We start from the raw sequence: 27,796 nt of genomic DNA on the forward strand, positions 1-27,796 counted from the left end.
GCCGAGATGGTGCCAGTGCACTCCAGCCGGGGTGATAGAGTGAGACTTTGTCTTAAAAAAAAAAAAAGATTGTTTCTGGGTGTGTCTGTGAGGTGTTGCCAGCGGAGACTGACATTTGAGTCAGTGGAGTGGGAGAGGAAGACCCACTCTCAGTGTGGGTGGACACCATCCAGTTGGCTGCCAGCGTGGCTAGAACAAAACAGGCAGGAGGTGGGAGGGGCTGGCTTGCTGAGTCGTCTGGCTTTCATTTTCTCCTGTGGTGGATGCTTCCTGTCCTTGGACATTAGACTCCAGGTTCTTTGGCCTTTGGACTCCTGAACTTCTCCCTGTGGTTTGTTGGGGACTCTTGGGCCTTCTGCCACAGACCGAAGGCTGGCCATTGGCTTCCCAATTTTTGAGGCTTTCGGACTTGGAGACATGACTGGCTTTTTCCTTCCTCAGCCTGTGGTGGGACTTCGCCTGATGACCGTGTGAGCCAATTCTCCCTAATGAACTCCCTTTCAATATATACATATATCCTGTTAGTTCTGGCCCTCTGGAGAACCCTAATATAGATGGCAAATAAGCATAGGAAAAGATGTTCGTCGTATGTCATTAGGGAACTGCGCATTAAAACAAGACACCACTGGTCGGGTGTGGTGGCTCACGCCTGTCATCCCAGCATTTTGGGAGGCTGAGGCAGGTGGATCACGAGGTCAAGAGATCGAGACCATCCTGGCCAACATGGTGAAACCCCGTTTCTACTAAAAATACAAAAATTAGCCGGGCGAGGTGGCGCACGCCTGTAGCCCCAGCTACTTGGGAAGCTGAGGCAGGAATTTCGCTTGAACCCGGGAGGAGGAGGTTGCAGTGAGCTGAGACCACACCACTGCACTGCACTCCAGCCTGGGAGACACAGCGAGACTCTGTCTGGAAAAAAAACAAAAAAAACAAAAAAACACAAGACACCACTACATACCTATTAGAATGCCAAATCCAAAATGCTGGCACCACCAAATGCTGGTAGAAATGTGGAGCAACAGAAACTCTCATTACTTGGTGTTGGCAATGCAGAATGGTACAGCTACTTTGGAGGACAGTGTGGCAGTCTCTCATCATCCTAAACATACTGGTAGAATACAAACCAGCAGCAGTGCTCCCCAGTGCTTACACAGATGGGCTGAAAACCTGTGCCCGCAAAGAACTCTGCACGTGCATGTTTATGCAGCTTTATGGGTCATTGCCAAAAACTTGGAAGGAACCGAGACATCCTTCAATAAATGTCTTAACTACATGCTGGTTGTTATAACAAAATACCATCACACTGTGTAGCTGAGGCAGGAGGATCACTTGAGCCTGGGAGGTTGAAGCTGCTGTGGGCTGAGATCGAGATCACGCCACTGCACTCCAGCCTGGGTGACAGAATGAGAGACCCTGTCTCCAAAAAAAAAAAAAACATAAAAAAGTGCAGTTTTGGTTTTTGCTGTGGTTGGGCTCCTGGAGTATGAACTCTGGATCCCAGCTGCAAGATGAGGAATCTGGAGCCAATAGAAGGGAAATAATGAGTTTTCCAACTCATACGGCTGGTTAAGTAAAAGAGCTGGGATTACAACTCAGGTTTCCTGCCTCCGGAGTAGCTGGGATTACAGGCATGCGCCACCACGCCTGGCTAATTTTTTTGTATTTTTAGTAGAGACGGGGTTTCGCCATGTTGGCCAGGCTGGTCTAGAACTCCTGACCTCAGGTGATCCACCTGCCTCAGTCTCCCAAAGTGCTAGGGTTATAGGCGTGAGCCACCGCACCTGGCCCACCCAAGATTATTAAAATAAGTGTTCAGAAGCAACGCCCTACTGGACAGGCGCAGTGGCTCATGCCTGTAATTCCACCACTTTGGGAGGCGGAGGCGGGCGGGTCACCTGAGATTGGGAATTCGAGACCCGCCTGCTCCACACTGTGAAACCGTCTCCGTTAAAAATACAAAACGCAGCTGGGTGTGGTGGTGCATATCTGTAATCCCAGCTACTGGGAGGCTGAGGCACAAGAATTGCTTGAACCTGGGAGGCAGAGGTTGCAGTGCGCTGACATCGTGCTACTGCACTCCAGCCTGGGCAACATAGCAGTCTCAAAAAAAAAAATAAAATAAAATAATTGATTTTAAAAAAAAGCAACCCCCTAGTGACTTCTTAGAGCAAATCATCAGACAGTTGGGGTAAAATTCTGAAGTGGATTAAGGGAGGGGTGCTGGTTTGCCTGGATGGTACATGAACATAGCCCTGGATTCGACCAAATATGTAACTGGACAACAGAAAAATAAGTACAGGGTGCATTAATCAAAGGCAACAATGTTTTGTACTTAAGTACACAGAAGACACCAAAAGAACAGTACTTTTCATGGTTAGACACATTTCTTAGGTATTTTTTCTATTTTGGGGTTCTTTTGTGATATAATTCGTCCTGTTTTCATAATTTTTTTTTTTTTTTTTTTTTTTTACTGACATGTAAGATAAATGTATCTAATTGTGGGCTTAATTGTAAAGAGTTTTCACTTTTAAGTTCCAGTCATTTCATTTTATCGCTGTGTCTGTTACAGAATGCTAAAAGAATAAGACATAAAAAATAAAAGTACAGTTATAAACACCTCTTTTAAAAGGCAGAGACTGTTCGCTTGGGCAAAAAAAAAGCAAGATCCAACTACATGCTATCTACAAGAAACCCGCCCTAAACAACAGGTAAAAGAAAGCTAAATGGAGCGTGGGTCCTGGCTTGGACTCTGGCATGTAAAGAAAACATTGGAGGAAAAGGTGAAATCCCAGTAAAGTCTGGGGTTTAGTTACACTAACGCATCCTGTCAGTATCTGTAACAAAGCACTTTTATTGATGCTTCTGATGACAGCATCAGATGAAACTGGGCATAAAATACGCTGGACTGCATTATGATCTTGCAACTTTTCTTTTTTTTGAGACAAGAGTTTCACTCTTGTCGCCCAGGCTGGAGTGCAATGGCGTAACCCTGGCTCACTGCAACCTCGGCCTCCTGGGTTCAAGCGATTCTCCTGCCTCCGCCTCCAGAGCAGATGGGATTACAGGCGCACGCGTCACCACGCCCAGCTAATTTTTGTATTTTTAGTAGAGACAAGACTGCACCATGTCGGCCAGGCCAGGCTGATCTTGAACTCCTGACCTCAGGTGATCCACCCACCTCGGCCTCCCAAAGTGTTGGGATTACAGGTGTGAGCCACCGCGCCCGGCCTTGGCAAGGTTTTGAATAAATCCAAAATTATTCCGGAACAAAAAGTTTGGTACCAAAAAAAAAAAAAAACCAAAACCAAAACCAAAAACCAAAAAACAAAACCCAAACAAAACCAAAAACAAACAAAAGAAAACGACCCCCCACCACACACAGTAAAATAACGGAAAAAGATCTATGCTAGCATTAACAAAATAATACGTAGTTATGAAAATGGTATGTGCTTTTCAAGCTACAAGTTCATAATGGTACAAAATAAGGAGGAAAACTGCCTCTTAAATCCTACCACTTACTGTGACACAGTGACCGGTCCCTGCAGCGGACTGGATAATTTGTATCCGAGTCCTGGATGGAAACAGGTGGCGCGGAGTTCAGAGAAATGCCTATGTACAGATTTGGTCCAATGTCTCAGCCTGACCTCAGTGACCTCTGGGGGTCCGCTCCGCGCCCACCCTTACACACCTGTGACCCCACACGCTTCCACCCCAGCGCCCTGCAAGCGCGCCAGCTTCCAGCCTCCATCCATCTGAACTCGCAGCGCCCCCTCCACTGCGCCCTTCCAGATTCATTGACTAGGGAAGCCCGCTCTTCCGGGGGGAGCTGTTCCTCACCCCCTTTCTTTATCATTCTCTCCCCAGGGCTTCCACATCACGGTGCTGTGGAGAATCCCGGAACTCTTGTCACGCCAGTGTACATGGAGGAACAGTAATGGCTCCCACTGACTCAGTCAAAACAAGGTTGCGGCCGGGCGCGGTGGCTCACGCCCGTAATCCCAGCACTTGGGAGGCCGAGGCGGACGGATCACGAGGTTAGGAGTTCGAGACCAGCCTGACCAACATGGTGAAACCCCGTCTTTACTAAAAATACAAAAATTAGCCGGGTATAGTGGCGCGCGCCTGTAATCCCAGCTACTCTGGAGACTGAGGCAGGAGAATTGCTTGAACCCGGGAGGCGGAGGTTGCAGTGAGCCGTGATCGCGCCACTGCACTCCATCCTGGCGGATGACAGAGCAAGAGCAATACCCCGTCTCGGAGAACGAGAACAACAACAACAACAAAACGGGGCTGAGTGGGAGGCAAAAACAGCTAATGCGGCCTCATTTGTCCCCTCGGGGCCACCGTCCCCACCCAGACTTCCGGCCTGCCTTAAAACGCTCATGCGTAAGTGCGTGGGCGGGAGGGCGGGCTCAAGCGTAGCTCGTGGCGGTCATTGGCTGTGCAGGGCCGAGCGAGGCGGGGCGAGGCCGCCGCGTGACGTCAGGACGCCGCGGTCAGGACGTCGAAGCCAAAGAAGACCAGAGCCAGCCGGGTGGCCGAGCTGTGTCGTGGCCGTGTTGGTAATCGCCTGGGTGGTTGTTGGCGTGTCCCTGCAGCGAAGGGTCCTGGTTGGTAAGGGGAGCGGCGGGCGAGCAGGCGGGCGGGGATAGATAGCATCTCCTTTCGGTCTAGTGTCCCGCGAGCCCCGAGGCCTTCTCGGCTGTCGCAGCAGCAGACGCCGCGCGCGAGCGTCGACAGGGTGTGGCGGGGCAGGGGGCAGCCACTGCGCCTGCGCACCGGGCCTGGGGGCGCGCGTTCGGGCACTAGCGCGCGTGCGCCGTAGTCTTCCACTCCCCGTCCCTCTCCCTCGGAGTTCTTGGGGCCCCGGGGCGCGCCCCTCACTCTCCATTGACGGGGTGTTGCCCCGGGCGACGGGCGACTCCAGCGAGTCTTTCTGGGGCGTGGTGCGCAGGCGCGGCCTGGGCAGTGGTTCCGTGGCCAGTTTTTGGGGATCCGGGCGGCCTCCTCCACCCGGCGTCCTTCTTTGCCTTCGCCCAGCCTGCGGGACGGCCAGGTGCTCCCGGGACCCCAGGCCTCACGTCTGGTGCCTGTTCCCGTTCTTGAGACCCGTCCTGGAGTCCTCTCCCCAGCCCCCAACTCCTGACCTTATTTCTGATCTCCGTTCTGCCCGGGGGCGCCTTTTCCTGTGTCCCCGCCACGATCCCTCGTCTCCACTCACGCCCTGTGTCCTGTTTAAGTTAAGCCTTTGCGTTTCTAGGGTTTTTCCCCAGCTCCAGACTCCTGTTCCTATCCCGTCAACTTGGGAGAATTCCGGTTCTCCTGCGGGATTCATTATCCTGCTTATCGGTTACTCCCTCGCGGGAGTTTAGGCTTCGCCGTCCTCGCCCCGGAGACACTCCACTTTCCTTCCAGTTCTCTCAACCCCACTCTTAATTCCTTGAACATGTTTTGGGTCTTCTTTGGCATTCCCAAAGCTTTATGTCCAGACACCCAACCAAGGTGATCCCTTTTCTCTCCCAGCCCTACCCCTGCTTCCGGGAACCTCCCGTGGAAGCAGGCAGGGTTAGTCCCACTGAGGACTCCCACGTCGGTCTCCTTACTGCCCTTCAGAGACCTGTTTGAAATCAGTCTCTGGGTGCTAAGAACCCGTTTCTTCACGTTGGGGTTCACGTCGGCATTGTCTTTTTTAGAGTTCTCGGAAACCTTTCCACCCTCTCAGCCTTAAGGGTTCCCTCAGACTCTTCTCATTATAGCATCTGTTCTCTTGGTTCAGGTTCCTTTCACAGCCCGTATTCCCTAGAATTTTTTTGTTTTTTTGGAGACAGTTTCGCTCTTGCTGCCCAGGCTGAAGAGCAGTGGTGCGCAATCTCAACTCACTGCCGTCTGCGTCCCGTGTTGAAGCGATTCTCCTGCCTCAGCCTCCCTAGTAGCTGGGATTACAAGCATGTGCCACCATGCCCAGCTAATTTTGTATTTTTAGTAGAGACGGGGTTAGTCCATGTTGGTTAGGCTGGTCTCGAACTCCTGACCTCAGGTGACCCGCCTGCCTCGGCCTCCCAAAGTGCTGGGATTACAGGCGTGAGCCACCACACCTGGCCCCTAGAATTTTTTTTTAGAACTTTTCCCCTTGGTGGAGGCACTCCCACCCTCTCAACCTTTCATCACACCCTCTTTTTGCTCATATGGATTTCAGACCCTTCTCCTTCCCTTTGGGAAGTCTGTTCTGGCTTCCCTGTTTCCAAATCCTTCGTTTTCCACCTGGAGCACTACAAAGCGGCCAGGGGCTTCTCCTCATACTCCAGCCTTTTTAGTCCACACCCAGAACTCTTCAGATCCTTGACCCCAATGGCTTCTCTGTCAGCCTCCCCTTTTCTACTTGGCTTCTCGTGAGTCCATCTACTGTTCCTCCCCTTGTGACATGTTTTTAGCTCCGCCTTAAGTCTCCCTAACTCATTCTTTTTCTCATAGACAGTGAAAAAGCAGTCTGGCTCCCGAGGTCCACCCCTTATACCCCAAGGTCCAGATGGCGGCCAACGTGGGTGATCAACGTAGCACAGATTGGTTAGTGAGGCGAGAGGGATGGAGGCCGGTTGGGAGGAAGAGGAAGCAAGACCCAGTGCTATCCTCTGGGGTGGGACCTCACGTGGCCTTAGGGGAAGTGATACCACAATCCCTGTGATTGGGGGTGGTGGTGAGGCAAACACAGAGGGAAGCATTCGGTTGTGTGGAGAGGGGCAAGCCTTACCTCTTGGAGCTTTCATTTTTCACAGTACAGTGCTTGCTTTGCAGAATTGTGATGATTCATTCAAGCAAGTATAATTAGGAGGCAGGTTCCCAACACTCAATAGACACTCATTTATTTGTTTTTCTGCAAATTCCTTATTTTTTCTCAAAATAGTGTGATAACCTGCCGACTGGGGTGATGTCAGACGGAATTCATTGATTCATGAAAGACATAGCCCTAGGAGGTGCCAGGGCCTGTGTTCAGTTCTGTGGGTTCTGTTAATTTTGTTTGTTTGGTTTTAACAACTCCTGTATGCCAGGCTCTGGGATAAGTACCTTAAGTGGGTGATCTCATTTATCCCTCCCAGAAGACTCTGAAGCAGAAACCCTTTATCAGCATAGTACAGATTAGAAAACTTAGGCTTAGATAGGTAGTAACAGTTAGATTGGGGATCCAGGGACTGGAATTTGCCTCCCAACTTGCCCACCTGTGTACAGTGGGGAGAACAGGTGTGACTTGAGGTCCTCTCTCTGCAGGTCTTCTCAGTACAGCATGGTGGCTGGGGCAGGCCGAGAGAATGGCATGGAGACACCAATGCACGAGAACCCGGAGTGGGAGAAGGCCCGCCAGGCCCTGGCCAGCATCAGCAAGTCAGGAGCCGCCGGCAGCTCTGCCAAGTCCAGCAGCAATGGGCCTGTGGCCAGTGCACAAGTGAGAAGGACATGGGGCTGGGGTACCCTGAGCCAGTGGTCGTGGGAGAGAGACAGTCTGGCGTCCTCTTGTATCATTCGGACGGGGTGCTCTGAGGGGAAACATAAAAAGATGTTCCAGGGTATCTAAGTCTGAATGGAAAAGTTCTGTTTCCTTGAGGAATCTAGGGTGTGATGTGGTTTTGAAGAGGGAGGCCATGCCCATGTCCCTGGTCTCTAACGTCCGTGAGTCTCATGGTGGAGACGGTGGCTCACTTTGCAGATACATGAACCCAGTTTCATCCCTTGGCAATTACCCACCAGTAAACAACAGGCTTGTGCTTTGGGGGCCGCCTGTGGATTTGGGCTGCTGACGGCACGTGTGCCTCTCTGTTTCCACAGTACGTGTCCCAGGCAGAAGCCTCAGCTTTGCAGCAGCAGCAGTACTACCAGTGGTACCAGCAGTACAACTATGCCTACCCCTACAGTTACTACTATCCCATGGTGAGTGCCCAGCCGGCGGGGTGGGGCGGGCCGGAGTCTGCCGGGATGGGGCCCGGTGGTGGATGGACTGGAGATAGCGGTGATGACTGCTGGAAACCCTCTACTTGCCCATGAGGTGCATTCCAAGGTCCCCACCTTGAGCCACAAGGTCCTACGTACCTGGTTCTGGTCCCTTCTCTCCTCATGCTTATTCTGCCATGGCCATCAAAGCGGAGACCTCCTTGATGCTCGCCCCCGCCAGGCCTGCTCTTGCTTTGCCCTGGCTGCAGTGCTCCCTGTGTTGCCGCCTCTTGGAGGTCTCTGCTCAGATGCCGCCTTCAGAGAGCCTCTACCTGACACACTGATTGAAAGTAGCATTCCTGCCTTGCAGCCTGTCTCTCTCCCTTTCTTTGCCTTTTTGTTGTTCATGATTCTTATTGCTGGATATATTATATATTGGTGTCTACAGCCGGGCATGTAATTCAAGCACAAGCTTCATTAGTTCATGGGTTTTCCTTCTTACTGTTCGTCGTGGTGCTTAGAAAAGTTGGCACTCAGTATTGTTGATTATATTTTTCTGAGAACTAGCTAAGTGAGATGTGGGATTGATAGAGGTTTTTCTTTTTTTAGTAGATGAGGGGGTGTGGTGCATTAATGTAGTGGAGAGAGAAAGGGGTGAGGGATCGGTAGAGGGCCATGGCTGGTGTAGTTCCTGAGCGGGCTGGGGAAGTGGAAAGGGCAGGCCTCCCACTAAACCCTCCCTCCCTGCACCTTTGCAGAGCATGTACCAGAGCTACGGCTCCCCTTCCCAGTATGGGATGGCCAGCTCCTATGGCTCAGCCACACCCCAGCAGCCATCCGCACCCCAGCACCAAGGGACTCTGAACCAGGTAACACCCTAGCCCAGCTCCCATGCCGTGCTCAAGCAGAGGAAATGTAGATTTTTGAATGAGCTGTCAATGAGGAATGGCCTGTGCTCCTTAAAACTGCTTTTTACCTTCGAAGCAACTCCTGGTCTGAAAATGAGGAGGACAAAGCATAGTGTTTGAACCTAGGGTGGGTTTGAGGCCGAGCCAAGGCCAGACCTGAGATGTTGAAAGACGTCTTTTTCCGCAGTGTGGTCACGCACACGGGTTGGGATTTGCATTTAAGGTGCAGCTTGGAGGGATGGCCGGGCTAGTGCATAGGAGGCAGGTAGGCCTGGGTTTGAATCCCAGCGTGCCCACCCCGGTGTAATTACGTGCGCATCTCGGTCCGCTCTCAGAAGCGGGAAGGATGGCGGCCTCGTCCTCGTGCTCTATGAGTGTGTGTGCTCACATGGCAACGCTGGAGTGGGTGTGTTGTCGGTGGCTGTTACTCCAGCATTGAGACGCTGCCAGCTGCTGCTTCGTAGCTCAGGGCCCTGGGAAGTTGCTTAGTCTCTGAGCTGGAGCCTTGTCAGCTGTGAAAAGGATTGTTAACAAATGTTAACCTCAGAGAGCTACTGAGGACTCGAATGAGCACGTGTGGGAAGGTCACAGGAGGGTCGAGTGCTGTGACCACTGTGTCCTCATGGTGAGGGCTGAGTGCCACTCGCCAGCTCCCGAATCTGCCTCCCGTGCTTAGCGCCTGCTTCCTTCTGCAGCCCCCAGTCCCCGGCATGGATGAGAGCATGTCCTACCAGGCTCCCCCTCAGCAGCTGCCGTCGGCTCAGCCCCCTCAGCCCTCAAATCCCCCGCATGGGGCTCACACGCTGAACAGTGGCCCTCAGCCTGGGACAGCTCCAGCCACACAGCACAGCCAGGCGGGGCCCGCCACAGGCCAGGCCTATGGGCCACACAGCTACACAGAACCTGCCAAGCCCAAGAAGGGCCAACAACTGTGGAACCGCATGAAACGTAAGTCGGCAAAGCCGTGTGGAGGCTCGAGGGGTTGGGGCCCTTACAGAGCTCCTAGGTGTGAGGCATATGGTGTGTGCTGCTCCTTATTTCTGGGTGTTGTGATCGCCAGGCTTGGGGTGGGGCTGCTTTGGACCAGCACGTGTGTGCTGGAGCCCTCCTCTAGAACCTGACCGCTCCTCCCCGCATTTCCACATCCTCCTGTCTCCTGGGGACCTCTGGATGTGCTGGGGAAGGGCCTAACTCTAGCTTTTGCTGCCCTCACAGCAGCCCCTGGAACTGGAGGTCTCAAGTTCAACATCCAGAAGCGACCGTTTGCTGTCACCACCCAGAGCTTTGGCTCCAACGCAGAGGGCCAGCACGGCGGCTTCGGCCCCCAGCCCAACCCTGAGAAAGCTCAGAACCACAGGTGACGTCTGCCCACTTGCCCCGTCACAGCCCCGCACACTGCACTCAGCGTCTGTGGTCCAGTGCCACTGGCCAGCTGCCACCCCGAGCCTCAGTGTGCACCTCTGGAAAGGGGAGAAGGACCCTCCCTTGGGGGTTGCTGTGAGCACTGAAGGAGACAGAAGGAGAGCATGGGGACTGTGTCCCGCTGTGTGTCGGCTCAGAGTGGTGCTGGGGATGGTCTTCTGAGTTTGGGAATTCTCTACAACCGAGCCCCTCATCTGTCCTCCCGCAGTGGGTCCTCTGCCCGGGGAAACCTGTCTGGGAAGCCCGACGACTGGCCCCAGGACATGAAAGAGTATGTGGAGCGCTGCTTCACCGCCTGTGAGTCGGAGGAGGACAAGGACCGCACGGAAAAGCTGCTCAAGGAGGTGCTGCAGGCGCGGCTGCAGGACGGCTCGGCCTATACCATTGACTGGAGCCGGGAGCCCCTGCCAGGGTTAGTGTGGGTGGGGGACGTAGGTGGGAGGGTGGTGCTGTGCGAGGCACGGGCTGGGTATGGAAGTAGGAGAGTTGGGGGTCCCAGGTACCAGGAGTTCCAAAGAGAAATGAACTGGAAAGTTGGCTCCCAGGGGAATGAAGTCCTGGTTGGAGGGAGGCCAGTGGGTGGGGTGGGGACCATGGATGCTGGAGAGGTGTGCATTGCTTAGTGGTTAAGCGCACCCTCTGGACACAGAAAACCTGGGTTTGCATTTCATTTCTGCACCGTAATAGCTGAGCCGCCTGGGGTAAGTGCCTTTCCTTTCGGAGGTAGGTTGGTAGATTGAGGGAGGTGGTATTGGCTGTCCTGCCGGTGTCTGGCGGGGATGGTAATGCCCTGCCCTGCTGTATCCTCAGGCTGACCCGGGAGCCTGTGGCCGAGAGCCCTAAGAAGAAGCGGTGGGAGGCCCCTAGCAGCCTTCACCCTCCTAGAGGGGCGGGCTCAGCGACTAGGGGCGGGGGTGCCCCGTCCCAGCGAGGGACGCCGGGGGCTGGGGGTGCTGGTCGAGCCCGGGGCAACAGCTTCACCAAGTTTGGCAACCGCAACGTCTTCATGAAGGACAACAGCTCTTCGTCCAGCACAGACTCCCGCTCCCGCTCCTCCTCCAGGTCCCCAACCCGCCACTTCCGCAGAAGGTACTGAGGCTCCGGGCTGGGGTGGGGGTGTGTGGGGGAGGGGGGAGGCGTTTCAGGCCTGATCTTCCTGCTTCTTCCTGCAGTGACTCCCACTCAGACTCCGACAGTTCCTACTCAGGAAACGAGTGTCACCCTGTGGGCCGCAGGAACCCGCCCCCTAAGGGCCGGGGCGGTCGAGGGGCCCATATGGATCGGGGCCGAGGCAGGGCGCAGCGTGGGAAGAGGTGAGACTGGGTAGGGGCTTGAGACACAGGCCAGGGTGGAGGAGGGTACTGGGGACCTGTGGGAGAAGGAGGAAGAGGCTAGACAGGTGGATAGCCAGCTGCCAAAGAGGCGAGGCTGTAGGGTGGCTGGAGACACCCGTCCCGCTCAACTGCCCTCACCCCTTCCTAGGCATGATCTGGCTTCCACCAAGCGCAGTCGAAAGAAGATGGCGGCGCTGGAGTGCGAGGACCCCGAGCGTGAGCTGAAGAAGCAGAAGCGGGCAGCTCGCTTCCAGCATGGACACTCCCGCCGTCTGCGCCTCGAGCCCCTGGTGCTGCAGATGAGCAGCCTGGAGAGCAGCGGGGCCGACCCTGACTGGCAGGAGCTGCAGATCGTGGGCACCTGCCCTGACATCACCAAGCACTACCTGCGCCTCACCTGTGCCCCCGACCCGTCCACCGTGCGCCCTGTGGCAGTAAGTGTCCAGCTGGGCTGGGCAGTTCTGCTCTGTGAGGCCCTGCTGGCTCAGGACTTGGAGAGCCGAGCCAGGGAGGGTGGCAGAGGCCACATGGGGGCTCTGGTATGGCAGGGGAAGCCCGGCCAGGGAAGCCTCGGCCGGTCTGCGTTCTGAGAGGAGCGCGAAGGCACACTGCTGCCCCGGATCCTGCATGGTGGGTGTGCAGCTTGGCCGGCGAATCGCTTGCCCTCTGGGCCGTGGTCCCTGGCTTAGGTGACAGGGAGCACAGAGCCTTCTCCCAGGCCCGTGGGCTGTGGGTCACGGGGGGCTGTGCTTCCCAGGGTTTGCGTCCTCACTGTTCTGCTGCAGAACGTGTGAACAGCCGTGTGCTTACGGGGAAATGGGTGTGGGGTGGCCACTCTTAACTCATGTCTGGTGTGTTTTTTCTCTTTTTTTTTTTTAATTGGTGGGGGAGAGAGTCTTGCTCTGTTGCCCAAGCTGGAGTACAGTAGCGTGATCTTGGCTCACTGCAACCTCCGTTCCCCGGCTTCACGCGATTCTCCTGCCTCAGCCTCCTCAGTGTGCACCACCACACCCGGCTAATTTTTGTATTTTCAGTAGAGACGGGGTTTCACCATGTTGGCCAGGCTGGTCTCAAACTCCTGACCTCAGATGATCCACCTGCCTTGGCCTCCCAGAGTGCTGGGATTACAGGCGTGAGCCACTGTGTCCGGCCTTTTTTTGTTGTTTTTTTCCTTAATGTTGCAACTCTCCTACCAAATCAGTGGAAACCCTTGCCTACCGGACCTGAGCTGTACTCCGAGTGCTAATTCAGTTTCCTTTTCCAGGTTTTGAAAAAATCGCTGTGCATGGTGAAGTCCCACTGGAAAGAGAAGCAGGACTACGCGTTTGCCTGCGAGCAGATGAAGTCGATCCGGCAGGATCTGACGGTGAGTCTCGCGCTGGGAAGGGCCTGGCCTCAGCCAGTCCTGCCTCCCGCTCCTTGTGACTCTTGTTCTCGCCCCGCGGCCCCAGGTGCAGGGCATCCGCACCGAGTTCACGGTGGAGGTGTATGAGACCCACGCCCGGATCGCCTTGGAGAAGGTGAGCTGGCCTCTGTGGGCCTCCCCAGCCCCTTTCCTGCTGCTCTTCTGCCCTCAGCACCCTCACTCTGCTCTCCTCCCTCCATGCCTCTGCCTTGCAGGGTGACCATGAAGAGTTTAACCAGTGCCAGACGCAGCTCAAGTCGCTGTACGCCGAGAACTTGCCTGGCAACGTGGGCGAGTTTACTGCCTACCGAATCCTCTACTACATCTTCACCAAGAACTCGGGAGGTGAGGCCCAGTCCCTGGGACGGAGGCCGTGGTGCCCAGGGTTGAGCCCTGCTGACTTGACCCTCTTTGTCTTGGCGCTAGACATCACCACGGAGCTGGCATACCTCACACGAGAACTGAAGGCAGATCCTTGCGTGGCCCACGCCTTGGCATTAAGGACAGCCTGGGCCCTGGGCAACTACCACCGCTTTTTCCGGCTCTACTGCCATGCACCCTGCATGTCTGGCTACCTCGTGGACAAGTTTGCAGATCGGGAACGCAAGGTCGCCCTCAAAGCCATGATCAAAACGTATGTGATGCCAAGCTCCCTTCTGCCCTTGCTCTTCCCATCCTTCTGCCTCACACCACCTCTCAGACCAGCTCCTGGCCGCAGGCCTCCCCTAGCCTCCGACCCTTCTCCTGGTCCTTGCTCCCCCATCTTTCTCCATTCAGCCCTCCCTTCTCCAGTTCCTCTTGCTTTCCCTTGGCCACCTCTGTGTTCCGGGTCACTCCTCCCCGCCTCCCCACTGTTCCCAGCTCACTGCCTCTGGGGCCTCTTTTCCACCCCGTCTGTGCGTCTCTTCCTCCTGTTCTCTCCTGCCTGGATCCCCTAGTTCACTCCTCGCTCTGGGCTTCCTCAGAACCCTGAGGTCTCTGCTTTCTCAGCTTGTCGCTGTGCTCCCACCATAGAGACCATCCAGGCAGTCTCTGGTCTAACAGGACAAGGCCCTGTCCCACGCAGCTCCTTGGAGAGCACCAGAAACACTTAGGGAGACGCCTGCGATGAGGCCACACTGGGTGCGGTGCCAAAGGCCCCTGGTCAGGCCAGGCCCCTGCAGTGTCCTTTGTTCACTAGACATTGCTCTTGGCTCGCTGTGGGTAGGGGACAGTTGCTTGACTCACGTTTAGACGCATGGTTCTGTCTGGTGATTGAGGTGCCCAGGCGACGCTGGGCAATGTCGAGAGGTTTTCGGTTGTCACAGCAAGGGGATGCTCTTGGCATCTAGTGAGTGGAGGCCAGGGATGCTGAGGCCAGGTATGCAGCCCCACCACTGCCACTGGGGCCCAGAGGTCAGTCTTGCCGAGGTGGAGAAGTTCTGGTCGAAGAGGTTGACCAGTAGACTGGAGAGGCCTTGAGTGCCTGGCCAGGTGGCCCTCTGTTTGAGGTCATAGTCACAGCATAGTTTGGAGCTAGGGAGGGATCGTCAGCCTGGAGGTTGGGAGACTCATCCTGGAATCTAGTGTGGATTAAGCCAACTTCAGGGAGAGGCTGAGCCAGGGTAGGAGTCACAGGAGCAGACGAGCATGTGGGATGCCGTGCCCAGAGCTCCATGCCAGCTTGGGAAGTTAGAGGCAGGAGGCTGCCCAGTCTGCTGCCATGATGGGCCCCATGAATGGCGGCTCTCAAGTTTCCGACTGCACAGGGTCCTGTGGTGGAGCGTCCTGGTGAATCGATGCCTAATTGGCCTTGGTTGGGAACATAGCCGAGAGGCTCCTCGTGGGTGGGGCCTTAGTCTGTCATTGACCTCATTGTGTCAGCACCTTTCCCCCAAGGAGGCTGACGCTGCCCTGCCAGCTGAGACTGGGAGATGGCGTGGACTCGGATCCCAGGGCCTCCATGAAGCTCTGGCTTTGGAGCAGAAGCGGGTTCCAGGACTTAGTGTCCCTCACTTGGTGCCTTGGTTCCTGTGTGTGTGGAAAGGGTAGGGCGCACCGCCTGTGGAAGAGGGTTCAGGGAGCTCTGAGGACCTGGGTCGTGCTAGATGCTTACTAGTGTGGCTTACAGCAGCCAGAAGTGGCTGCTTTCAGTATGTAGTGGTGAGTGCTGGCGGCGCCCCTGCTTTCAGTATGTAGTGGTGAGTGCTGGCGGCGCCCCTGTGCCTGGCTTCCCAAAGACACTGGAGTGCAGGGCAGGGGAAGCAGCAAGGGCCGGGTCCCCACGGTGGCCCTGGCAGCCCTGCCATCCCCATCCCCTGCCGCGTGTTGCTCCCTCCATCTGACCCCTGCCCCTAAGCCAGCGGAGGAGCCCGCTGGGCCCTTCCCTGCCTGTCCCCTCTCCTCCCTGGCCCCCTGCACAGGTAAGTGAGGGCGAGGGGGGGCACAGCTGGGGGCTGGGGCCACTAACCCCACCCCGGGCCCCCCCAAGCCCCTGAGGTGGGGAGGCTGGGAGGCGGGTGGGGAAGCCAGCAGGTACTGTGCTGAGGAAATCCTGTGGGTACCCGAATGGGGGGCCTCTCCGCTCGTGGGGCCCTCCCCTGCCCTCCCGCCCGCCCGCCTCATCACCTTCTCCTCTTGTCTCCATAGCTTCCGCCCTGCGCTGCCAGTCTCCTACCTGCAGGCCGAGCTGGCCTTCGAGGGCGAGGCCGCCTGCCGGGCCTTCCTAGAGCCCCTGGGCCTGGCCTACACGGGCCCGGACAACTCCAGCATCGACTGCCGCCTCAGCCTGGCGCAGCTGTCAGCCTTCTGAGCACCCAGCGAGGAGGGGGCGGGGGCAGGGGCTGCAGCCCCCAGCGCTGCCTTTGCGGATTCTGTTTTTGAGCCGTGGACTTGGGTTGTAAATTTATCTGTGGGGAGTGGGCTCCAGGAAGAGCCACCATCCCTGCCCCCGTTTTCCCACCGGGGAGTCTGTACAGAGATTTTTCTACGTTTTTATTTTTTGCCTCAGAGGGATGGGAGTGGGGAGGAGGGGATGGGCAGCGGAGGGTTGGGGGCATGGTCTGCAGGCTCATCTGTGTCCGCCTTTCACTCCACTAATGCTGTCTCAGTGTTTTCTCTCTCTCTCTTTCGAGCTTGCACTCCGGTACCCGACCCGGCGCCCTGGCCCATCCCATGCCGGGGGGCCAGTGGAAAGAAGACAGGCCGTCCAGCCCGTGCCCGCCTGCGGCGGGGGCATCCAGCAAGCCTGCCCACCGCCTGCTGCCTCACCTGCTTCGCCACAGACTCTTGTTCCCAGCCCTTTGGGGCCTCCGTGTTTGGGGTGAGGGGAGCTGCTTAGAGACTGTGCCCGTCCTTGGCCCCCCACCCTGAAGTGCCAGCACCACCAGCACCAGATCCTCCGCCGCCACACCGCACTGAGGACACGCCGGCCGGGCCGCCTCGTCTCAAGTTGTATAAAGTTGTCTCCGTGTCCCCTCCTCCCTCTGCCCCAATGTCTCTTCTGATTTTTTTTTCCCCTTTCCTTCCCTCCTCCCCGCATTCCTCCCTTGGTTCAGCACAGGTAAAATGGTTCCCCTCCCTCCCTGCCTTCATGGATCACCAGCTCACGTCATGTTGCCTTCTCTTTTCTTTGTGTGTGTGTTTAAGTTATTTTTCTTCCTCCTCTCCCTTTTCTTTTTGGCCCTCCCTCCCTCCCTCTTCTGCCATGTAACTGGAGGATGTGCTATGAGTTTGCAAACAGCTGGACTGTCAGGCTGCTTTTTTTCCAGATGTTCCTCCTCTGCCTTCCCTTCCTCTCCTCTCCCCTCCCTTTCCTTCCTTCCTTCCTTTCCTTGGAGCACTGAGCACCATTTGGAAGCTTGAGAGAAACCAAAATTAAAGAGAGAGAGAGAGAGAGCGCACGCTCCCGCTTTGTCCTTCCTGTGTGGGCTGTTTGCATCCATTGTCTCCTCCAGAGGTTTGGGGGTGTCACTCCAGTGGGATCTCAGCCAGGGGCTGGAAAGGCCCCCGTGTCCTCGCCATACGGCACAGCCAGAGTGTCTGCAGGGTCTGGCACCCCGCTTCCTGGCTGAGGGTGAATTCCAGCTTGGGGAGGTGGACTTGGGAACCATGGGGCACCTTGGCCACGGTGAGGTGTCGATGCAGCTGCCCTGGAGACTGTAGCACTCTCAGCCCCTCGGCTTCCAGCCTCTGGCTGAGCATTTGTGCCATGCCTTCCAGTGTGGGAGAGGGTGGGCACAGAGCACATGAGGGCCCAGGAGGACCAGCTCCCTAAAGCTCAGCTCAGGGGGTGTGTTTAGCCCCAGGGGCAAGAGGATCGTCTCAGAGACCTGATGGTAGCCGCCGCCTCCCCAGCGCCTGCCGGTAGCAGCAGGGCCAGCGGCAGGTGTAGGTTCTGGGTGGGCACAGGAAGTCGGCGCGGTGTGGGGCCACGTGGACCAGGTATTCCTGGGCCTTGGTCACTTCTGGTTGTAGCCCAGGCTGGGTCACCATGAGGGCCACAAAATGGGGTGCGGTTGGCGAGGGGCTGCACACTAAGGCGGGCCCCTTTGTCCTCGGGCCAGGCCCCAGGACCCCACTCGGCTTCTGTCTCCTCAGCGGGGCCCCCCGGGGCTGCCAGGGCCTGTGCTTCCTTGCTTCGCAGCCATGTGATCCTGGCGGCTGCTGTTGGCTTCAGTGCCTCCTCAGTCACTCCTGCGAGGCGTCCTCTTGGGGCCAGTGTTCAAAATCGGCAGCTGCGCCCAGCGCGTGCTCCTGGGCCGCCTCCAGCTCTCCGGCTTCCTCCACGCCTGGCTCTTGGTGCCCTGTGCGGAGCGGCCCTGTGCTCCCCCGCTCGGGGGCAGCCTGGGCCTCCTGCCCTGCCACCGCCGGTGTCCACTCGGCGTCCGCCGCCCCGTGGGCGCCCTCGCTGTCCAGCGCGTCCAGGATGGTGGGCCCGCGTCCCGCCGTCGAGCCAGAGCCGAAGACGAGGTCGGTGCGCGAGGCGCGGTCCCACACGAGGCGGCCGCGGAAGCGGAAGAAGCGCACTCGGTGCTGGGGCACGGCCAGCACGCCGGGCCCGAGCGCCGCCAGCGGCTCGTCCCAGCAGAAGGCGCTGAAGGGCTCCTCGCGCACGCCCAGAAAGCGGTCGACGTAGCCCACCGAGAAGTCGGCGGGGTCGAGGCGCGGGTCCCAGCGAATGCGCTGGATGACATCTGCGGCTGTGCGCAGCGGCGGCTTCTTGGCCCCGGCCTCGGGCTGCGCCTCGCAGTCAGGCGGCGCCGGCCCCCCAGGGTGGGGCTGGCGGCAGCGGGCGCCGAAGCGGCAGCGGCCTTCCAGGAAGAAGCGGCAGGCCGGCGGGGGCGCGGGTTCCGTGGCGGGGGCTTCCTGCGGCAACTCCGGCTGTCCTCTGGCCGCTGCCATGGGTGCGGGGAGCTGGCACGCCCGCCGCGCAGACCAGGTCACCCCGTACGGAGGGCGGCTCCGCTTGGAGGCACCGAGCTTCACCCGACAGTGACGTCAGCGGCCCGCGCTCCGGCCCAGCCCAGGGGACCACGCCCCGGGCCCTCGCGAGGACTCTGGCCCCGTCCTTCCCTCGTGGAGAGCCTGACACCGCTGCTGTGGGACTTCCCGGCTGCGCCCTCCCCCAGCGCCGGGAAAGCGAGCTCCGTAAAGGCTGCGGCCGTCTCGGTCTCCCGGAGCTCTTGGGAGCCTGGCCCCGCCCCTTTCTCGGTGATACGTGTGAATTGCCTCTTTCTGGGTGATTTACATGCAATGCCCCGCCCCTTTCCTGGTGATTACGTGTGCCTCGCCCCTTTTTAGGTGATTTCCATGTAGTGCCCCGCCCCTTTCCGGGTGATTTACGTCTGCCCCGCCCATTTCAGGTGTGTTACATGTGTGCCTCTCCCTTTCCCAAGTGATTTACGTGTGTTCTCCGCTCCTTTCAGGGTAATTTACATGTAATGCCTCGCCCCTTTCCGGGTGATTTACGTGTGCCCCGCTTTTAGGTTATTTACATGTGTGCCTCTCCCCTTCCCAAGTGATTTGTATGTGTGCCCCATCCCTTTTTAGGTGATTTACATGCGTGCCCTGCCCCTTTCCCGGTGATACTTTTGTGCTGCCCCTTTCCGGGTGATTTACATGTGTGCCTCTCCCCAAGTAATTTACATATGGTGCCCCGCCCCTTTCCTGGTGATACATGTGTGCCCCGCCCCTGAGGGGACGTCTCTAAAGAACCTGGACCCGCCCTCAGTCCAGGCGATTTACATTTGCGGCCGCGTCCCTCAGGGAAACTTAAGAGAACCTGGCCCCTCAGTCCAAATCATTTGCACGTTTCGCCCCATCCTTCTGGGACCTTAAAGAACCAAGATGCCAGCGGACCCTTCCCCCACGGAGACCAGGCCCCGACTGCTCTAAAAGGGTTCCCAGACACTTCCCTCTGCAGCCGCTCCCAGAGTAAAGGGCGGCCCCGCCCGGTCGGAGTCCACCCCAGGCGTGGAGGCCCAGGACTCCCGGGGCTACAGCAATCGGCAGCCCCGCCTCGGCGGGCTCTGCGGTGGCTGAGTCTGGCCCGGCCCCAGGACCAAGTGCAGCCAGCGGCGGCGCTCACTATTTGACGAACGGGACTGCGGGAGCGGCCGCCTCTGCAAGCGGCACCGCCTGGCCACGCCCCCGGGCTCTCTTAAAGGAGCCGCACCCCACCCCAGGGCAATCGTCCGACCCGGACCAGATCTCCCGGTGACACCTCCGGCTCTCAGAGGCGCCAGGACCCTATCAGTCATCCCTTCCCACGTGCAAAGTGAAAAGTCAGAGCCCGGGCACACGCCTTGGACGTTTATGTATACAGAAGTGGGGTGCCGGGCGGGAAAGGCGCGGGGAATGGGGGAACCTAGAGGCCGATGACGTCGTCCAGCTCGAGGTCCCCGCTGGGGCGGCAGCGGGCCTTGGGGGGCTGCGTCCCGGGGCGGGGTTCCGCGTCGGGCTTGGCGGCAGCTGCCTCCGGGCGCGCCGCGTCCATGACGCCCAGCACGGCGTCCAGCATGGAGGGCCCCAGATCCAGGTGGAAGGACAGAAGCGGGTCGGCAGGCGAGGGCGCCGCGGGCTGCGGGACGGCGGGCGGCGGTGGGGAGCGGGGGGCCCCCACGGGGGGCGCCCGGGGCTCTGGGGGCGGCCCGCCACCGTGGCGGCTCAGGAACGAGGTGTCCCCGAAGGCGTCGCCGCCGCGCCCCACGTGCAGCGTGTGCCGGAAGTCGCCGAGCGGCGCGGAGATGGACAGGGCGCCGCGATCCGGCCGCTTCTTGGGCTGCGCGGGGCCCAGCTGCTTCAGCACGGGCATCTGCGAGGGGCACGGGAGGGTCAGCGAGGCCCCAGCCCCGGGGCTCGCAGCCGAGAGACTGCTCAAAGGACGATGGGGGACGGCTCCCGTTTTTTTGTTGTTGTTGTTTTGAGATGGAGTCTCACTCTGTCGCCCAGGCTGGAGTGCAGTGGCGCCATCCCAGCTCACCGCAACCCCCCCCCCCCCACCTCCCGGGTTCAGGCGATTCTTCCTCCTCAGCCTCCCGAGTAGCTGAGATTACAGGTACCCTCCACCACACCCAGCCAATGTTTGTATTTTGGTAGAGACGGGTTTCACAATATTGGCCAGGCTGGTCTTGAACTCCTGACCTCAGGTGAGCAGCCCGCCTCGGCCTCCCAAAGTGCTGCGATTACAGGCGTGAGTCACCGCGCCCGGCCTCCTGTGTCACAGATCGGGTAAGATGAGACTCTAGGAGGTCCCATGGGCACAGCTGCTGAACTCACATTCGGATCGAGGTTTTCCTAACCTGACTCCAGAATTCCCATGACCACCACGCTATGCCGATCCTCCTAAGAGCGAATACTTGAGCCTTCCTAGAGGCCAAATAACAAATATTTCACAAACCCTTCACAGTGCTTCTCAGACTTGACTGATAGAAAACTCCAGCTTGTTGGCCCAGGTGCGGTGGCTCACGCCTGTAATCCCAGCTTGAGAGGCCGAGGCAGGCGGATCGCTTGAGGCCAGGAGCTCGAGACCAGCCTAAGCAACATGGCGAAACCCCAACTCTATAAAAAATGCAAAAATTAGCGAGGCATGGTGGCGCACGCGTGTCATCCCAGCTAAAGTAGGAGAATCCCTTGAAGCCTGGAGGCAGAGGTTGCAGGGAGCCGAGACTGTGTCACTGCACTGGCCACTGCACTCCAGCCTGGGCAACAGGAGTGAAACCCTGGCTCAATGGAAAGAAAAAGAAAACTCCAGCTTGTCAAAGATGGAAATTCCCAGGCTCCTTTTCTGAAGACAGGGCTGACTTTGTCCATTGAGCAAAGCAGATCCTGCCTAGAGCCCACCAGGCACACAAGAGGCCCAGGCAGACTTTGCCTAGGGTGCATTTTATGATTTGAATTACAGTCCTTGGTATCTATGGGTTCCGCATCAACAGATTCAATTAACTGCTGATCAAAAATACTGGGGAAAAATACAGTAATAAAAAAACGAGTACAAGTTTCAAGCAATATAACACTTATTTGCAAAGCATTTACATTGTATTATGCATTATAAGTAATCTAGAGATGATTTAAAGTGTAGGAAAGGATGTACATAGATTATATGCAAATACTAGGGCATTTATATAAGAGACTTAAACATCTTCAGAGTTTGGTATCCATGGGGATCCCAGAACCAATCCCATCACTGCTACCAAGGGGCAACTGTACCTGATCTTGAAAGACTACAACCTAATATTATGATGTCTTATGTTTTCTAAAATAATAATAATACAAATTCCCTAGCCAGGCACGGTGGCTCACACCTGTAATCTGAGCACTTTGGGAGGCTGAAGCAGGTGCATCACCTGAGGTCAGGACTTCAAGACCAGCCTGACCAACATGGTGAAACCCCGTTTCTACTAAAAAAAAATACAAAATTAGCTGGTTGTGGTGGTGCATGCCTGTAATCCCAGCTACTTGAGAGGCTGAGGCAGGAGAATCGCTTGAACTTGGGAGGCGGAGGTTGCAGTGAGCTGAGATTGTGCCACTGCACTCCAGCCAGGGTGACAGAGTATGACTGTCTCAAAAAAAAAAAAAAAAAAAAATCCCCTATGTTAAAAGATGGGAAGAATTGCATATATTTGAAACTGCACCAAATTCATTTTTTTTGGAGACGGAGTCTTGTTCCGTTGCCCAGGCTGGGGTTCGAGCAATTCTCCTGCCTCAGCCTCCCAAGCATCTGGAATTACAGGCGTGTGCTGCCATGCCCGGCAAATTTTTGTATTTTTAGTAGAGACGGGGTTTCACTATGTTGGCCAGGCTGGTCTCAAACTCATGACTTCAGGTGATCCGCCTGCCTTGGCCTCCCAAAGTGTGGGGATTACAGGCATGAGCCACCACGCGTGGCCTAAATTCAATGAGAAATAGAACTGCAGTCACAGCCTCTGCCCATATCCTGGTCATTGCATGTTTTGTATGGAACTTCTGGGAGGGACTCTGATGACCTTGTACTTTTGTTTTAACAGTCACTGTTATCGCAACAATAAAAACCTATTTCAGTTGAAGCCCTACCCTTTGCCAGCTGTATGAATTGGAATAAATTACTTTATTTCCCTGTTTATTTTTCTATCTGTAAGATAAATAAAATAACACTACCTTCCTTTCAGGATACATAGAAAAGTCTGATCAGAGAAAACTATACTTGTAATAGTGCTACCTATTGGCAGTGCTAGCATTGGGGGTAAAATATTTCCCTAACAATAACTGTGGAACAAAAATTAGGTTGGATAGAACACTGATGTTGTTTGCATAGTAACAGGCACCCTGGGAAGTACTGGTGATAATATGGATGAAAATGAAAGCCAAAGGGATTTAAAATAATTGTAGATGGCTAGATTTGGAAGACTGGCCTCTGCCACACACACACACACACACACACACACACACACTTTACATTGATTTCCATGGGGAAACTAGTTTTGATTTACTACCTCTGCAGCATTTATCAAATTTCTCTGACCTCAACCTAGATGAATAAATATATTTTTATCATTACCTAGCACACAGTCTCCGCTCCCTCCTTACCCATAATGGAAACAAACATTTTGAGAAACAAGATTTGTCTTGTTTTGAGACAGGGTCTCACTCTGTCACCCAGCTGGAGTGCGTGGTGAGATCTTGGCTTTGTGCAACCTCCGCCTCCCGAACTCAAGCGATCCTCCCACCTCAGCCTCCTGAGTAGCTGGGACTACAGGTTCATGCCACCACGTAGTGTTATTTTTGTATTTTTTTTGTAGAGGTGGGGTTTCGCCATGTTGCCCCGACTGGTCTCAAACTCCTGAGCTCAAGCAATCTGCCTGCCTTGGCCTCCCAAAGTGCTAAGATTACAGGTGTGTGCCACCAAGCCTGGCCAATACTTGTCTTACAACGTGGTAGATACTCTGATTTATTTATTTATTCCTTCCTTCCTCTCTCTCTTTCTCTCTCCTTTTTTCCCTTCTTTCTTTTCCTCTTTTTTTTTCTTTCTTCTATTTCTTTCTTTTTCTTTCCTTCTTTCTCTCTTTCTTTCTCTCTCTTTCTTTCTTTTTCTTTTTTTCTTCTTTCTCGCTCCCTCTTTCTTTCTTAGTCTTGCTCTGTCGCACAGGCCGGAGTGCAATGGCATGATCTCGGCTCACCGCAACCTCCGCCCCCCCAGGTTCAAGTGACTCTGCTGCCTCAGCCTCCCGAGTAGCTGGGATTACAGGTACACACCACCACGCCTGGCTAATTTTTGTATTTTTAGTAGAGATGGGGTTTCACCATGTTGGCCAGGCTGGTTTCGAACTCCTGACCTCGTGATCTGCCCGCCTCAGCCTCCCAAAGTGCTGGGATTGCAGCCGTGAGCCACCGCGCCCGGCCCCTACTCTGATATTTTCTATTGTACTCGATTTTGTTTTTAAATGTTGAACTCAGCTCATGAATGTATCTTCTGGATCCACAGTTAAAAAATCCTCTCCAGCTGCGAACACAGCCTGTGATCTCAGCACTTCCTCTGCAGTGAGTCAGAGGTGAAAAGTGGAATTCCGAAAGCCCAATATGCAGGTTTGAATCTGGCTGTGCTGATTGCTGTGTGGCTCTGAGCAACTTACTTGACCTTTCTGACCTCATTTCCTTATCTTGAAAATGGCATGATAGGAAGATAATACTTTCCAGTCCTTTTGCAAGAATTGGTGGAATGATATACCCATGTAAGTCTTGGCACAGCACCCAGCACACAGGGAACGTTCAATTAGCACGTGCTCAATGGAGTCGCACTTTGGCTCATTCTCCCAGTGTTCCAGAGAAGGAAATGGGTGATCAGAGAGAGGACGTGACTGCCCAAGATCACAAAGCCAGCTCTGGGGAACTCCAGTGTCCAGAGCTGGCTCCCTCCACTCTGCTACCTCTTGACTCCTGGACAGCTCTCAGCTCCTGCCTCTGCTCAAACCCAGCTCCCAGCATGCATCTCGCATCCCCCTTCCATTGCCCTATCAGTGGTCACCATTTTCCAGCACCTGGCAACACACATAAAGTCTTGGTTTCTGACATGAAACACACCTGGGCTCAAATTTTGCCATTTCCTTCTTGCGGGATCCCAAACTGGCTTCCTCAACCTAAAGCTCAGTTTACTCCTCGAAAAACAGGGGTTGGAACTCCTGTTTGTGGCTGGGCGCCGTGGCTCACACCTATAATCCCAGCTCTTTGGGAGGCCGAGACAGGAGGATTGCTTGAGCCCAGAAGTTTGAGACCAGCATGGGCAACAAAGTGAGATGACCTCTCTACAATAATAAAAACAAAACATTAGCCAGGTGCTGTGTCATGCACCTGCAGTTCTAGCTACTTGGGGGGCTGAAAAGGGAAGATGACTTGAGCCCAGGAGTCTGAGGCTGCAGTGAGCTACGATCGTCCCACCACACTTCAGCCTGGGCAACAGAATAAGACCCTGTCTCAAGAAGAAAAGAAAACAAAAGAAAAGGAGAGAGAGAGAGAGAAGGAAAGGAAGGAAAGGAAAGGAGGGCGGGGAGGGAGGGAAAAAAAGGAAGGAAGGAAGGAGAGAAAGAAAGAAGAAAGAAAAGAAAGACTACATTCAGGGGGCCAAAATTTCATTTCCCAAGTGCTTATCCTGCCTGAGTGCCTCCCCATGAATGAACTAATTTATTTAATCTTCAGGACAACCCCATTTTACAGATGCGTGATGGCTGAGACACAGAGAGGTTAGGTAACTTGCCCTGGGTCACTCAGCAGCAAATGCTGGGCGCCAGATTCGGAATCCAGATGAACTCTAGCTACCCACAGAAGAGGATGGACAGGCCACCCCATGGGGAAAAAAAAAAAAAAAAATCATGTTCTGACTTGATGTGAACGCCAGGGATTTCCTCTGACACCCTTGATTGTCTTTTTTCCTTTCCAGTCCAGACCACAACAACGAGTTGGAAGTCGTTTTCGAACGCCACCCCTGCGCCCTAGCTCTGAGACCCTGGGTAAGTCACTTCGCTTCTGCCAGCCTGGGTGTCCTCTTAAATAGAAGCCTCCGACCTCCCTCTGGTTGAGCCGTGTTTAAAGCAATGAGGTCATGCTTGGAAAAAGTCCCTCCCGCTGCCAGGCCTCGGGACAGAGGGGCTGTTGTTTGCGACCAACGTGGAACAGGCAGAAAGCGGGGCGCGACCGTGGAGCCCCGGGAGCCCCTGGCCTCGCGTTCTCCCCCGGCCTCCACCCACCCCTCTCTTTCTTGCTGGGGCAGGGCTACGGCTCCAGGTGCAGGGTGGTGGGCACAGCTGGTTCACCTCTGTCCTCTCTCAGTCCCGGCCCCGCCAGGACGGAAATAACAACCCGCTCTAGATCCGGCCCGACTGGTTCTCAGACCCGTGGGAGCTGCGGGGAGGCGGGTGGGGACCCCAGATGGGGAGACCCCCGGCCCGGTAAGGGCTTCACTGCGCGCTTCCTGCAGCCACGTGGCTGTGGCCGGGAATTCAGCGGCCGCCGTCTCCTGCGCTTTCTGCCCCCTCTTCCCTCCCGACCAGGACCCCAGGACCCCTGTCCCCCACCGCGCCTTACCTCGCGGTCCTCCCAGAGCGGGGCAGGCGCGCGCTCACCACTGCGGCTCTAGCCTGGACCCCCGGTTCCCTGGCTCCGAGTCCGCCTCCACCTCCCTAATCCTCGGCCCGCGCCTTCTTCCTTCTTCCTCAGGGCGGGATCTCACCTGGTACAGAAAGTGTCATGAGGAACCCGGAGGGGGTTTCAGGGGCCAGGCATCCGGGTCCGCAGAGCCACCTCCTTCTTCGCCCTCAGGTCCCAGGCGTCCTAGCTCTTAGCTTTCTTAATCCCACCCCAGACCCGAAAGTCAGCCCCTCCTCCCTCAGACCTAGGGGTCCAGACGCCCCAGCACCCTCATCCCTCAGCCCCAGGAGTCCAGGCCCCCAGCCCCTCCTCCCTCAGACCCAGGAGTCCAGGCCCCCAGGCCCTCCACCCTCAGCCCCAGGAGTCCAGGCCCCCAGCCCCTCCTCCCTCAGACCCAGGGGTCCAGGCCCCAGCCCCTCCTCCCTCAGACCCAGGGGTCCAGATCCCCCAGCCCCTCCTCCCTCAGACCCAGGGGTCCAGGCCCCAGTGCCTCCTCCCTCAGACCCAGGAGTCCAGGCCCCCAGCCCCTCCTCCCTCAGACCCAGGAGTCCAGGCCCCCAGCCCCTCCTCCCTCAGACCCAGGGATCCAGACGCCCCAGCGCCCTCCTCCCTCAGCTCCTGGAGTCCAGACCCCAGCCCCTCCTTCCTCAACCCCAGGAGTCCAGACCCCCAGCCCCTCCTCCCTCACGCCTAGGAGTCCAGACCCCACCCCTGGCAAGCCCTGGCATAAGGCCCCTTTACCTGCGCCGGGAACTAAAGTGTCAGCCCCTCTCGGGGGCCATGGTAGGAGCCCAGGCAGAAGCGGAATCGCCGCCCAGTCCCCAGGCAGAGCGGGTTTTGGCACAGGCCCCTCCCAGCCTTTCTTATCCCCCAGAAGTTTGCCTCTAGGATTTAAAGGACTAGAAAGCAGTGGTGGAAAAGCTGAGGCCCCTCTGGGCGGAGTGTGGGGGCGGGAGGAGGCCAGGACTGAGTGTGCAGGGGCAACTGGCAGAGGGGGTGGGGCTGGACAGGGCGCGCCCCCAGCCTGGCCCCTCCCCTGCCCAGCTTGGAATTTCCTGAAACTGGGGAAGTCTGGCTGTTTAGAAGAGTAATTTCTTCCAGATTGCAGCTGTATGGAGAGAGAGAGAGAGAGAGAGAGAGACACAGAGAGAGAGGGAGACAGAGAGACAGACAGAGAGAGAGGGAGAAGGTCAGACAGTGAAAGCAGCAGGAGGATGAAGAGCACGGAGGGTGTCTGAGGCTTTGCATCCCCTAGATGAACTTTCCTGCCTGAAGCCACTCATAGAAAGGTCATAGAAAGGTCATATCTCATTCTAAGCACCGGTGTCTACTGATGACAAGAGAGTGAGGTTTGGGTGTCAGGACAATTCCTTCAGGGCAGTGTGGGCAGGGAGGGAGCAGAGGGGGAGAGCAGAGTCCCAAGGCAGGATGCAGCTCAGTGGGAAGAAGGTGGAAGCCCAGGTGGGAGGCTGGGTCAGTGGAAGGGAAGTGGAGGCCCAGGTGGGGGACGCTGGGTCAGTGGAAGGGAGGTGGAGGCCCAGGTGGGAGGCTGGGTCAGTGAGGTGGGAGGTGGAGGCCCAGGTGTGATGCTGGGTCATTGGGAGGGAGGTGGAGGTCCAGGTGGTAGGCAGCTCAGTGAAAGGGGAGGCCCAGGTGAAAGGCTGGGTCAATGGGAGAGAGGTGGAGGCTCAGGGGGAGGTTGGGTCAGTGGG

The 27,796-nt window shown here is 56.5% G+C and overlaps 3 protein-coding genes and 1 long non-coding RNA gene across 7 annotated transcripts; 1 reads left to right on the top strand and 3 right to left on the bottom strand.

The window, feature by feature from the left end:
* Positions 1-203: 203 nt before the first annotated feature.
* On the bottom strand, positions 204-4,342 carry LOC112612336. Its single transcript, XR_003116843.1, has 3 exons — positions 3,879-4,342; positions 3,520-3,571; positions 204-545 (listed from the first exon to the last, which is right to left on the bottom strand). It is a non-coding gene; the product is annotated as an uncharacterized LOC112612336 (long non-coding RNA).
* LENG8 (leukocyte receptor cluster member 8) lies at positions 3,754-16,885 on the top strand. Of its 4 annotated transcripts, XM_025366737.1 has the most exons (16): positions 3,754-4,614; positions 6,472-6,564; positions 7,264-7,438; positions 7,819-7,920; positions 8,679-8,789; positions 9,524-9,776; positions 10,044-10,185; positions 10,459-10,662; positions 11,061-11,339; positions 11,423-11,563; positions 11,733-12,018; positions 12,849-12,950; positions 13,036-13,104; positions 13,205-13,334; positions 13,416-13,623; positions 15,618-16,885. In XM_025366737.1, exons 2-16 carry the CDS (start codon positions 6,527-6,529, stop codon positions 15,778-15,780), a joined length of 2,403 nt encoding a protein of 800 aa, XP_025222522.1. In that variant the 5' UTR covers positions 3,754-4,614; positions 6,472-6,526; the 3' UTR covers positions 15,781-16,885. The 4 variants fall into 4 exon arrangements, with proteins under 4 accessions (XP_025222522.1, XP_025222519.1, XP_025222520.1 ...); XM_025366734.1 differs by having other exon boundaries at positions 13,416-16,870; XM_025366735.1 differs by having other exon boundaries at positions 4,467-4,610; positions 13,416-16,870.
* Positions 16,488-18,603, bottom strand: LENG9 (leukocyte receptor cluster member 9). Its single transcript, XM_025366742.1, is given in 6 exon segments — positions 16,488-17,206; positions 17,209-17,286; positions 17,289-17,378; positions 17,381-17,502; positions 17,504-17,693; positions 17,696-18,603. Coding segments are annotated over 6 exon segments (1,425 nt in total). The 5' UTR covers positions 18,372-18,603; the 3' UTR covers positions 16,488-16,937.
* A 1,158-nt stretch (positions 18,604-19,761) lies between these two features.
* Positions 19,762-27,066, bottom strand: CDC42EP5 (CDC42 effector protein 5). The gene is made up of 3 exons (XM_025367478.1): positions 26,826-27,066; positions 26,022-26,166; positions 19,762-20,283 (listed from the first exon to the last, which is right to left on the bottom strand). The coding sequence occupies exon 3, from the start codon at positions 20,281-20,283 to the stop codon at positions 19,837-19,839; it is 447 nt and encodes a 148-aa protein (XP_025223263.1). The 5' UTR covers positions 26,022-26,166; positions 26,826-27,066; the 3' UTR covers positions 19,762-19,836.
* Between the last annotated feature and the right edge of the window lie 730 nt (positions 27,067-27,796).

Source organism: Theropithecus gelada, chromosome 19 (genome assembly GCF_003255815.1).
Source record: "Theropithecus gelada isolate Dixy chromosome 19, Tgel_1.0, whole genome shotgun sequence".
NCBI lineage: Eukaryota > Metazoa > Chordata > Mammalia > Primates > Cercopithecidae > Theropithecus > Theropithecus gelada.

Bases quoted from the DNA above. Each gene is read 5' to 3' on its own strand.
- LENG8 (XM_025366734.1), top strand. From the start codon at position 6,527: ATGGCGGCCAACGTGGGTGATCAACGTAGCACAGATTG. The intron at 11,564-11,732 runs GTGAGACTGGGT...ACCCCTTCCTAG, and splicing joins AGGGCGCAGCGTGGGAAGAG to GCATGATCTGGCTTCCACCA. The intron at 13,105-13,204 runs GTGAGCTGGCCT...TCTGCCTTGCAG, and splicing joins CCCGGATCGCCTTGGAGAAG to GGTGACCATGAAGAGTTTAA.
- CDC42EP5 (XM_025367478.1), bottom strand. From the start codon at position 20,283: ATGCCCGTGCTGAAGCAGCTGGGCCCCGCGCAGCCCAAGAAGCGGCCG.